General features: G+C 40.9%; 1 protein-coding gene across 1 annotated transcript; it reads right to left on the minus strand.

The window, feature by feature from the left end:
• Positions 1–706: 706 nt before the first annotated feature.
• Positions 707–11,131, minus strand: LOC777982 (myosin heavy chain, fast skeletal muscle). The gene is made up of 41 exons (XM_029826194.1): positions 11,017–11,131; positions 10,862–10,900; positions 10,288–10,495; positions 10,067–10,210; positions 9,839–9,995; positions 9,726–9,753; positions 9,505–9,616; positions 9,284–9,376; positions 9,143–9,206; positions 8,956–9,054; positions 8,747–8,850; positions 8,428–8,566; positions 8,176–8,294; positions 7,907–8,056; positions 7,640–7,810; positions 7,247–7,553; positions 7,072–7,139; positions 6,898–6,985; positions 6,639–6,756; positions 6,442–6,565; positions 6,222–6,358; positions 5,887–6,142; positions 5,565–5,807; positions 5,315–5,491; positions 5,087–5,232; positions 4,905–4,995; positions 4,415–4,804; positions 4,199–4,325; positions 3,968–4,086; positions 3,680–3,876; positions 3,421–3,604; positions 3,175–3,340; positions 2,944–3,068; positions 2,510–2,818; positions 2,227–2,430; positions 2,019–2,144; positions 1,770–1,940; positions 1,530–1,634; positions 1,219–1,314; positions 934–1,065; positions 707–821 (listed from the first exon to the last, which is right to left on the minus strand). Exons 3-41 carry the CDS (start codon positions 10,486–10,488, stop codon positions 801–803), a joined length of 5,808 nt encoding a protein of 1,935 aa, XP_029682054.1. The 5' UTR covers positions 10,489–10,495; positions 10,862–10,900; positions 11,017–11,131; the 3' UTR covers positions 707–800.
• Positions 11,132–12,376: the final 1,245 nt, after the last annotated feature.

Raw genomic sequence — 12,376 nt, forward strand, 5'->3', positions numbered from 1 at the left:
ACCAAATGCTAATTAGGCTTATTTGGGACCCAGACTGACCACAATCTTATCAAATCACAGATATGACTTCTCAGATGTGGTTTAGAACTAAGATGATTAAGTTACCGTCTGATTCTGAATATATTAAGTGCTTTTAGTCAAATCATGTTATTATAGGATGAGCCATGATGATACAAACAGAAATTAAACTAAGTTACACCAATTTATGAGGACAGTATTAATGTGACTATTAAATGAAGTGAAGTTATCTGTATTGGTGCGTATGCTGCGAGGCCCAGAGGCTTCTGTTTCCATGGCAGGAAGACAACCTGATAACGGAGGGACATGTGCTTTGACAGCGAGGCCTGTTAGTAACATTAGCACCACGGAGCGAACATTTGCAGTTGATGTAACCTGGAGGACTTTTTAAGTGGTAACAGGTGCCAGATGACCACCGGCTATTCTGAACGATGAATGCAGCAACACCTCACACCCCGATTCCCAATTAACTTCAGCAGTCACATTCCTTAACATCTTCCGCACTGTTGATTTTACATTTTAACATTTAGACATTGACAAATGTTGTTTTTTTTATTTTATTTTGAGGTTGGATCCACAGTTGTAACTTGTGACCCTTTACACAAATATACAGGCTTGCATTTAGTTTTCTCTCTTTCAGCATTTAAATAAAATAAGTGACAGGAAAATAAGTGACAGGACCAGGGTGGACTGAATTGCGTATAGATTTATTGCACTTGAAACATCAGACAAAAACATCATATTATATGATTCATTGTGCTGTGCTTAACTATGACAGGTGCTCACTCTTCAGCGTCCTTTCCCTTTAAATCAGAAGAAGGAAAAACCTGTGAGACATTAGTTTTCTGAAAAGATAATAAACTTGCCCGTGTGAACCAGAGGTTACAGAATGCAGCGTGGTAGAGGCCCACTCACCCTGCCGATGTCACGGCTTTTGGCCCTCAGCTTGTTGACCTGAGACTCGGCGATGTCGGCTCTCTCCTGGGCCTCCTCCATCTCATGCTGCACCTTCCTGTACCTGGTCAGGTGAGTGTTGGCCTGCTCCTCCTGTTAATCACAACATTGACAAATTGACATCTGAAGATTCAATCAGCTGTATTAACTGAGCAGGACACACTCATTAAATCATGCAGGGCCAGTCCCTGCTGTTGCTGGTGCCACACATATTTGTGTGTCATGTGTCAAATATTTCACACTCACAGCTTCCTCGGACTGCCTCTTGTAGGCCTTCACTTTCAGCTGCAGCTTGTCCACCAGATCCTGAAGTCTGGCGACGTTCTTCTTGTCCTCCTCCGTCTAAAGTTGGCAGACGACAACGTCTCTTTCAAACAAATGCTAGAGAAGAACTTAAGGATGTTTTCTAATCTTTGATGGTTCCCATGGCACTGATAGATAGATAGATAGATAGATAGATGGATGGATGGATGGATGGATGGATGGATGGATGGATGGATGGGTGGATGGATGGATGGATGCAGTAATAGACAGGTGTGGTTCTTGGCTCTGGTTACCTGGTAGGTGAGCTCCTTCACTCTGCGCTCATATTTACGGACCCCTTTGATTGCTTCTGATCCACGTCTCTGCTCAGCCTCAACCTCAGACTCCAGCTCACGCACCTTGTGAGACAGGATCAGCAGGTCTTATGTTGATAGCCCTCAATGTGGTTGAATAAAACTGGTTAAATCTGGTCAGGTTGCGTAATCGGCTGCATCTCTGCAGCGTGACAGTGTCGGGTACATTTTATTTCTTACCCTAGCCTCCAGTTTCTGGAGCTGCTTCTTGCCTCCCTTCATGGCCAGATTCTCAGCTTCATCCAAACGGTGCTGCAGGTCCTTCACTGTCACTTCCAGGTTTTTCTTCATCCTCTCCAGGTGAGCACTAGTGTCCTGCTCCTTCTTCAGCTCCTCAGCCATCATGGCAGCCTATAAGTACAGTAATTTTGTAAATTAAAAAGTTCTGTTTCGTCACATAGCGGTCCCATATTCAACAAGATGGCTCACATCAGTGATGGCCTTCTTGGCCTTTTCTTCAGCATTTCTGGCTTCCTGGATTGAGTCTTCAACTTCACCTTGGACCTGAACAAGGTCACCTTCCAGCTTCTTCTTGGTGTTGATGAGATTTGTGTTCTGAAAGGGAAAATGTAATATATGTTTATCAATTTATTTTCTGTCTTGCAATCAAATCCATCATAAAATACAAATATGATACCTGAGAGTGCAGCAGCCCCACACGCTCGCTGGCATCAACCAGCTCCTGTTCAGCCACTTTGCGGCTTCTCTCCGTTTGCTCCAGAGCTGCTCTCAGCTCCTCGATCTCAGCCAGCATCAGGTTGTTCCTGCGCTCCACCATGGCTACCTGCTCCTTCATTTCTTCTTGACCTCTGATAGCGTCATCGAGATGCAGTTGCGCATCCTAAATAGACAGTTAAAATTAAATATATATTTTAGTCTGAATAAAATAGATTGTGTTTCTTTAATGAGGCGCTCTTCACCTTGAGCTGTCCCTGGACGTTCCTCAGCTGTTTCTGGGCTTCAGCTGCCTGACGGTTTGCATGGCTCAGCTGAATCTCCATCTCATTGAGGTCTCCCTCCATCTTCTTCTTGATCCTCAGGGCATCGTTCCTGCTTCTGACCTCAGCATCCAAGGTGCTCTGCATGGACTCAATCACTCTCTGACTGTTCCTCTTGATCTGCTCAATCTCCTCGTCCTTCTCAGCGATTTTCCTGTCAATTTCATTCTTCACCTGGGTGAGTTCCAGCTGAACACGCATGATCTTTGACTCTTCGTGCTCTAATGTAGCCTACAAGAGGAATTATAAGGAGGGACAATTGTAAATTAAGAATTAAGAGATGGTACACTCATTCTTAGAGGGAGATCCTTCTTTCCAGCTGTTGTGGACATTTTTTATCCCTAAGTGTTAAATACCTCGGCCTCCTCAAGAGCACTCTGGATTTCTGCTTTCTCAGACTCTGCTGTCTTCTTTCCTTTTTCCAGTTCATGAATTGTTTTTCCTGATTCCCCAATATGTTCTGTCAAATCTGTGATCTCCTCTGTTGAATTAATAAACAAAGTAATTAACAAATTAATAAAAACAAAAATTGGGGGCATATACTCTTTATAGTTCATATTCTATTTCAACATTCAGGCACATCATACGTTGCAGATTCTTGTTCTCTCTCTTCAGGGTCTCCAGGTGGTCCAGAGATTCTTCATAAGAGTTCTTCAGTTTGAACATCTCTGTGCTTAAACTGCGTGCCTCCTTCTGAGCTCCCTCCAGCTCTGCCTGGCTCTCCTCATACTTCTGCTTCCACTCTGCAAGAACCTAAGCAAAAAAAAAAAAAAAAAAGATTGTATTACTATCACAATCTAACCTTTGACTTGAATAAATTGAGCTTGGCTAACCTTGTCAAAGTTCCTTTGCTTCTTGTCAAGGCTAGCTGCCAGAGCATTAGCTCTCTCCACGTCGATCATCAGGTCTTCCACTTCACCCTGCAGTCTCTGCTTTGTCTTTTCCAGGGAGGCACATTTTGCATTCACAGCCTCAATAGATTCTTCTGCATCCTGAAGACGCTGAGCAAGCTTTTTCCTGTTAACGCACAGTTTTTTCTTTTAATTAAAAGTTAGTGCTTAGAAACAGCAGGATTTTAGAGGTCCTCTTTACTTGGCCTCCTCCAGCTCCTCAGTGCGCTGAATGGCATCGGTCTCATATTTGGTTCTCCACTGAGCCACCTCGCTGTTGGCTTTGGACATTGAACGCTGCAGCTCAGCCTTGGCCTCCTGCTCCTCCTCGTACTGCTCTCTGAGGAGTTCGCAGTCGTGGCGAGATGATTGGACAGCGTGAGCCAGGGCGCTCTTGGCCTGAAAATAATGTAAGACATTTTTACAAATAAATAAATAAATACCATAAAGGGAATATTTTTTGCTGTTAAAGAATGAAGCATTACAGCACCTTCACTTCCTCATCAAGGTGCCGTTTGAGCTCCTCGATTTGATGAACGTAAGCCTGTTTTCCCCTTGTGAGCTGTGAAACAAGAGAGTCTTTCTCCTCCAACTGGCGACTAAATTCCCCTGATTGGAGAAAAATAAATATTGTTGGTTCAGTGAATTTACTAATTGCACACAATTTCCTGAAACCATCACATAATAGTTTCAGTATCTCATATATTGTACCATAACATACCGTTTTCTGTCGAAAGTCTTGCCTTTTGAACATTGATGTCATTTAACTGGCGTGACTGCTCATCACTTTTGGACTTTAATTCACTCAGTTGATCCTCAAGAGATCGACACATTTTCTCCAAGTTGCCCTTCAGATGGAAACCAGCCCATTTATTTTTCATTTAGCCATAATGATGTATAATGATGTAAAATAAAGAAGGGTATTTCTAAATCTTACTTTTGATTTGGCAATAGCCTCCATGTTGCTTGCAAGGTCATCAATCTCCATCTTGTATTCACTCTTCTCCTTCTCCAGCTTCTGTTTGACTCTCTGGAGATTATCGATCTGCTCTCCCAGCTCAGCAACGCTGTCAGCTTGCTTCTTGCGTAGAGCTGCAGCAGTGGCTTCGTGCTGCAGGGTGGACTCCTCAAGATCACGTCGCAGCTTCTGGAACTCGGCCTCGCGCTTCTTGTTCATCTCAATCTGAGCAGATGTGGCTCCACCAGCTTCTTCAAGCCTCTCGCTGATCTCCTCAAGCTCCCTGGAGAGATCAGACCTCTGCTTCTCAACCTTGGCCCGAGCAGCACGCTCAGCCTCAATTTCTTCCTCCAGCTCCTCAATGCGAGCCTGGATTAAATTAAAATAATTTCAAAATTAAATAGTATTAATAGTATTAAAAGATGATGGAATGTTTTAGAGTATAAAGCCTCTTTATTTTCTTAATTACCTGTAGCTCCTTAATTTTCTTTTGAAGTTGGATACCAAGAGACTGCTCATCTTCGACCTTGCTGAGAAGCTGGCTTATTTCAAAGTCCCGCCTTTTAGTTAACAAAAGGCAAGAAATGATGATACATAAGATTTTAAAGTAAGAAACTATCTCAAAAATGTAAAGGTTAAACAATAACTTACTTCTTGATCTTCTCATCAGACTGCTGCTTATCATTCTCCAGATCCATTATGGATTCCTGGGCCAGTTTCAGATCTCCTTCAAGCTTTCTTTTAGCTCTTTCAAGATCCATACGGAGCTTCTTTTCTTGCTCTAAAGAACCTTCAAGCTGTAATCACACGGAAGAGGCATGATTATTTTGGACTTATTTTTAAACAAGACTAAAGTCACTGCTTGTTTTTTCTACGTACGTCATCCACTTGCTGCTCCAGCTTGGTCTTGGCCTTAGTCAGAGTGTTGACTTTGTCTTCCTCAGCCTGCAGATCATCCAGGGTCTGCTGATGGGCCTCTTGGAGGGCTTTTTTCTCTTTGCTCAACTTTGCAATGGCTTCATCTTGAGACGCCATTTCCTCAACCAAGTTTTTAACCTGTTTTGATAATTATTTTATGTTATGGAAGAGTCCTGCTCTATAACACGGTGAAGATTTAAATGGTAAAAACCTTGTTCTCAGTGGCGTGCTTCTCTTTTTCCACTTTGGCGAGGGTGAGCTCCAAGTCATCGATGTCTTTCTTCAACTCAGAACACTCGTCCTCCAGCTTCCTCTTCTTTGCTGTGAGTTCAGCATTTATTTCCTCCTCATCCTCCAGCCTCTCAGCAGTCTCTTTGGCTTTGGCCTCCAGCTGGATTTTTGCTTTGATGAGCCCCTCGCACCTTTCCTCTGCATCACTGAGGGTCTCGCTTTCCTAACAGAAACATAAAACTTGAAAAATATCTAATTTTTAAATTTCTAAAATTCTATTTCCCATATCAATTTTAACTTACAGACTGAATTTGAAGCTGTAGATCGTTCTTCTCCTGCAGCAGAGAGACCATCTTCTCCTCCAGTTCCTTCTTCTTTGCCAGGGCCTTGGCCAGATCTTCCTTGGTCTTTTCAAAGTCCTCTTTCATTTGTGCCATCTCTTTCTCAGCTTCAGCACTCTTCAGCAGAGGCTTGATCTTGAAGTACAGCTTCATCCATGGCCAGGTCTTCACATTCATGAAGGACCGGATGTTGTACTGGATGGTGAAAAGTGATTCCCTGATGAGATGGAAAAAACAGTCTGTTATGTTCTGTGGTTTATGCTGACCGATTTTGATGTGTTAAAGACTGAGCTGACCTTCTCTCCATCATTTTGACAAATTCTCGCCTCATCAGGTAAGCTCTGCAGAGAGCCTGAGTCATTGTGACCAATTCAACGAGTTTCTCATCTCTCATTTCTTCAAGAGTACCCAGAAGTCCAGCCTTGAAGAACACCTGAACAGAAATGTAACATTTTTTAACAAACATAAAATAAATGTATTCTTTCAAACCTATTACTGAAATCTGTTCATGTATACCTTGGTGTGGCCAAACTTATACTGCGTGTGATCCACGTCAATGGATCCCAGCAGCTTCTCTGAGGCCTTCTTGTTATCAATGAACTGTCCCTCAGGGATGACGCTGGCATTCAAGACTTTGTATCTGGAAAGATTTGGGTACATTACAAAACGAAGAAAATAACACAAGTGGCCCAAGGATAAGATATTTACCATACCTCTGCTTGAAATCACCGTAGAGGATTCTGCTGGGGAAACCTTTCCTGCAGATCCTAATCCCCTCCAGTACACCATTACACCTCAGCTGGTGGATGACCAGGAAGTTCTCCATCAGACCTTTAATGATAATGAAGAATATACACCAGAAATCACATAAAATCCACATGCAAATTTCATATATTCAGGCAGGCCAGTCATGACATAATATATGCAATATAACAATTTAACACTTGCACAAAACGTTAATTTTAAACCTACCAGGGGTTTTTGATTCATTTGGAATCAAACAGCGCACAAAGTGTGGGTGAGTGCTCCTTAAATTGGTCATCAGTTTTCCCAGATTCTCCTGATAATGGATTAACAAAAACAAATAATAAAAATCTATTTATTATATAAATCTATATTTGTAAAAAAAAAAAAAAAAAATCTTACCCTGAAAAGACCTGACACTGTCTGGAAGGAGCCACCCTTTTTCTTGCCTTTTTTGGCTCCACCACCCTCTGTGAAAGGAAGATTAAATTTGATATATCAACTACAATGAATAAAAGCAATGTTGGGAAATACAAAAACCTAAACAGATTTTGTCTCATTCTGATATAACCCTTACCTTCTGCTCCACCATGAGCTGCATAGAGGTATGCCAACAGCTTCACTGAAGACTTCTGGTAGAGCTGAACCACAGAGTCGTTCAGGGGGTCCTTGTTTTTGTCCAGCCAGCCAGTAACATTATAATCCACAGTGCCAGCATAGTGCATCAGGGAGAAGTGAGCCTCGGCTTTGCCTTTGGCAGGTTTGGGTTTCTGGAAGGGTGCACTTTTACCAAGATGCTGGTCATAAAGTTTGTTCTTGAAGGTTATGTCTGTGGCCTTGGGGAACATGCACTCCTCTTCAAGGATGGAGAAGATACCCATTGGCTGTAGAATGAATTGTAATTAGTCATTCAGATCAAACTCCTCCAAACATCAGAAGATTTACTTTGGTTCAGGTGCATGTGCCTCACCTTCTCAATCAGCTCAATGCAGGCAGCCAAGTCCATACCAAAGTCAATGAACTCCCACTCAATTCCCTCTTTCTTGTACTCCTCTTGCTCCAGCACAAACATGTGGTGGTTGAAAAACTGTTGCAGTTTCTCATTGGTGAAGTTGATGCACAGCTGCTCCAAGCTGTTGTACTAAATACATTTAAAAAGGACACAAAGTCAACAAAAGATTCTGGTAAACACATGAAGAACACGTGAAAGCTCGTAGGATCAGAAAAGTATACCTACATCAAAAATTTCAAAGCCAGCAATATCAAGGACACCAATGAAAAAGCTTCTTGACTGCTTTGTGTCCAGCATCTCATTAATTCTGACGACCATCCACAAGAACATTTTCTCATAGACGGACTTGCAGAGAGCCATGACGGAATTGTTGACCTGATTTTACAAACGAGAAGAAAAACTCTAAAGAATGATGTTACATGAATGAATACAGGGATGAATTTACACCAGTTAACAAGATTTAAGTGGGGAGTGAAGGTGTTTGCACAGCATACCTGAGGGACTGTCTGACCTTTGGTCACAAACTCATTCCCAACCTTTACTCTGGGGTAGCACAGAGCCTTCAGCAAATCAGCAGAGTTCAGACCCATGAGGTAGGCGATTTTATCAGCCACTAGAAGAACCACAGAAATAGTCACATTGGACACATATTCTAAGATCACTTCAAATTAAACACTGAAATAAGTTTCTTTTAAAAAAGTAAAGCTGGACTTCTGTATTCCAGCTCACAGGTGTGGGTCTCTCACCCTCGGTGCCGTCTGGCTCAGCCTGCTCTTCACGCTGCTTCTGCTTGAACTTCATGTTACCATGATGTATCACAGCTCCAGTCAGCTTGTACATGCTTGCTTTCTCATCAGCAGTGAAGCCCAGAATGTCAATGGCAGTCTGAAATAAGACAATAGTCCATCGTTAACTTGTGTCATTACGTGAGGACTGTCTTTTAAAATAAAACTACAAAAACAAGCAAAGTAAATGTCCAAGATTGTGAAAAATATTCAGACTGACTGATTCATTCGCATAATACAAAGTGGTGACAATGAAAAGCCAAAGGAAAGTTGTTCTTACATCAGTAGCAATGAATTCTTCAATGTCATCGATACTCTTGACAGTGATTTCTCCCTGACTGATCATAGGAAAATCATATGGGTTTGTGGTGATCAGCAGAGCCTCTGGAAGAGTACAAATGATACAGTAAATACAGCAGAATGCAGTGTGTTTCATAAACCAATAACCATCTGTATAGACCATGTCAAAGATGTTAAATGATCTCCTACCGATCAGCTCAGGTTTGTGGCCTGTTGCAAGCTGATAGAAGATGTGGTAGCTCCTCTCAGCAGACAGCTGGAAGGTCACACGAGACTTTTCCAGCAGATCTATAGGAATTTGTGCAGTGATTAATATTTGGGTCACTTACTATCAAAGAAAATAACTAATCCTATCGTGATAGTTTCCCAAACTTACATGTTTCAATATCAGCTGAAGCCAGCTTTCCAGTTGTCCCAAAGTGGATTCTAATAAATTTACCCTGAAAAGCAGCAGATTAAACTGATGTCAGCAAACGATTGTTCACATAAAACAGCAACTTAAAGATAAAACACTTACAAATCGTGAAGAGTTGTCATTCCTCACAGTCTTGGCATTACCATAAGCTTCCAACAGTGGGTTTGCTGCAATGATTTGATCTTCCAGTGACCCCTACAGGTAACAGTAGTTAGATGTAGGGGTGCAAGTGTAGTGGTCACCAGCATCACCATGAACTCAATGAATGGGAAGTGAAGAAACAACTGAATGGGCGCATATATATTTTCATTTATGTGGTTTACCTGCATTTTGCTACTGGATTGTTGTTCTTTCTTCCCTCCAGCCACTGCAATTGTTGCAAAGTACTGGATGACACGTTTGGTGTTGACAGTCTTTCCAGCACCGGATTCTCCACTAGGTGAAATGATGACATCATTACGGTTCTTAATTTATGACTCGTTTGACCCCCATAAAGCACATAAATCAAGATAAATATATGTCATTAAATAAAATTGACACTTACGTAATCAGGATAGACTGGTTTTCTCTATCTGAAAGATGTCAGAATATTATACAGTGAGATTGTAACATATTTACAGGGCTGTATTCACACATCTTTTGCAATCTTACTGATACCTTGAAGCATGAACTGATAGGCGTTGTCAGAGATGGAGAAGATGTGAGGCGGCGCTTCAATCCTCTTTTTGCCTCTGTATCCTGCTACAACCACTGAATCGTACACTGGGAGCCACTTGTAGGGGTTCACAGTGACGCAGAACAACCCAGAGTATGTCTGTGGAGGCAGACAGGACTGTTAGAAACATGTCAGATCAGCTGATGCTGAGTAGATCCGCTCAGACTCACGTAGATCATCCATGCTGCATAACGCTCTTTGAGGTTATACAGCACGGTGGGCTCACTGAGGTGGGTCATCATGGCCATGTCCTCAATCTTGTCAAACTTCGGTGGGTTCATGGGGAAGATTTCATCGTCTTTCACAGTGATCGTCTGTCAGAGGGACGAAACATCATCATTATCAGCTCTGCAGTCATTTTCTTGATATTAATCATTGCATAGTCGCTCACCTTCTTACACAGAGTCTCTACTGTGGCTTTGCCACCTTCTTTCTTGATGAGTTTCCCTTTGAGGTACATCTCCTTGGGTTCAGTCACAAAATATGCTGTTTTAGCATCAAAGGGGGTGTTCTGGGCTTCAATCCTCTCTTTCTCTGGCTTCCGGAGGAAAACGGCCGCCGGGCCATAACACTCCATTTCTGCGTCACCCATGGTTGATCTGAATTTTTTAAAAATAATGAAATTAGGAGGAGCGAAAAATGTCATAGATTTAAATTAAAATTGAATTTAAAATTTACATTGAAGATAATTTTTTAACAGAAAAAGGTCAACTGGACTTTCTTGTAGTTATTTTTAATACGTTTCACTTCTCATCCAGGAAGCTTCTTCAGTTCTCAATAACTGATGTGAATCCCTGATCTTTGTGTGCTGTACTGTGATTGTCTGAGCAAAAAGCTTCAACAAAAAAAAAATTGTAGGAAAGTCAAGTCCACCTTTTAAGAGGGTTCATTTAAATTCTTTCAAAACATTGCTTTTTAATTTACTAGACTGTTCAAAACCCGTGGTAACATCTTTATTTCCTTACCGTCTTTTGTTCCCAAGTGATACAGTTCTTTAGTAGATACTACAGACAAAAATACAAGATTCACTGAAACTTTTTTCCATCATTGTGCAGAAAGTACTTTTGAATAAATATTTGAAAGTCACTGGAACCCCAAAAAAGCATCAGAGAGAACTCACCTATGTTGGCAGCCTGTCAGTCCACAGCCTATGATGAGCCTGGCACTGCTCCTTTTATACTGACATCTCTGGACATCACCCAGAAGGGGTCCTCCCGTTAAGGTCAGTGAACTTTTTCGGAGAAGATATCACATTGCCTGATCGCCACAACTGGTGTCACCTTATCCTGAACAATGCCAAAACAAGTATTTATTTAAATCCTACATGGAAATTGCAGAATCCCCTTAAATATTTTAAGTCAATAATCCACAAGGGGAAAAATTTTCTTTTTAAATTTCAAGACTAATCTAGAACTTATAATTACTAACTGGAATATGGGGATGAATATGTTCTGCATGGACAGTTGTTTCAAAGATCTCTTGAGAATATGGTCAAGTACTCAGTTGAAGTTATTTTAAGACACCATTATGGCCACTATACTGTTCTGAAAGAAAGATGACACACTGGATATGTCAACGTATTCTCTTGTGGTGTGATTAGGTTACAATAAAAGGTGACATTCAATATGCCTGGCCTTACTTTATAGTCTTATTAGGACTTAAAACAAATATAGCCTCTAGCCCAGAGATCCCCATGCTCTTATTTTTGCAATTGCTGACAAATTCATTAGACACTTGCGATAATTGCATATCAGATGTATATGAGTTTCCAGTTACAACGTACAACAAGAGAAAGGGAATAAAGATGCTTCAGTTCCTTACTCAAGCGTCACCCAGTAATAAAGCCTGCAAGGTTCCAGTTTGTTCGAATTATATAACCTGGAATGCAGAAATAACTTTGCTTTGTTGTTTGTGTTAACCTGCAGATTGGTGAGTTTGATTACTCTGTGCTACCTTGTTTATTTCCTATACTATTGCTGTTGCAACCTTGTAGAGTCAGAACACTCAATAAACAATAGTTAAGAGGGGAAAATATATATTTATGGAAAATACTTAGAAAAATAATCCAGATTCTGCAATTTATTAATATAGTTTATGTGTAAAACAAAAAAATATTTACATGTAGAATACACACAGAAATAATAGTTCCTTATGATGAAATCTAAATTCATACAATTTATTTAGATAATTTAAGAATTATTTATTTTCTTGATTCTGCACGTCTATACTGTAAAAAGACCGACATAAAACTGGGAAATTTCCAAGCACATTGCTGTGGTATAAATAAGCAAATTAACATGTTCTAGTAAGTAATAAAAGCACATATGAGATAGGAGGGGCAACTTGATCTGTGAATAGCACTCAGACATAAAAATACATAATTTTCTACACTAACAAACATTCAAATGGGGATTCTGTACTTTTAATAGCTAAATTGGAACAGAGCAACCAATAACTGATTGAAAACAAAACAGTTTGAG

Source organism: Takifugu rubripes, chromosome 19 (genome assembly GCF_901000725.2).
Source record: "Takifugu rubripes chromosome 19, fTakRub1.2, whole genome shotgun sequence".
In the NCBI taxonomy this organism is placed as follows: domain Eukaryota; kingdom Metazoa; phylum Chordata; class Actinopteri; order Tetraodontiformes; family Tetraodontidae; genus Takifugu; species Takifugu rubripes.

Bases quoted from the DNA above. Each gene is read 5' to 3' on its own strand.
- LOC777982 (XM_029826194.1), bottom strand. From the start codon at position 10,488: ATGGGTGACGCAGAAATGGAGTGTTATGGCCCGGCGGCCGTTTTCCTC. The intron at 3,341-3,420 runs GTTAGCCAAGCT...TTTTTTGCTTAG, and splicing joins AGCAAAGGAACTTTGACAAG to GTTCTTGCAGAGTGGAAGCA. The intron at 3,069-3,174 runs GTATGATGTGCC...TTAATTCAACAG, and splicing joins AGAGAACAAGAATCTGCAAC to AGGAGATCACAGATTTGACA.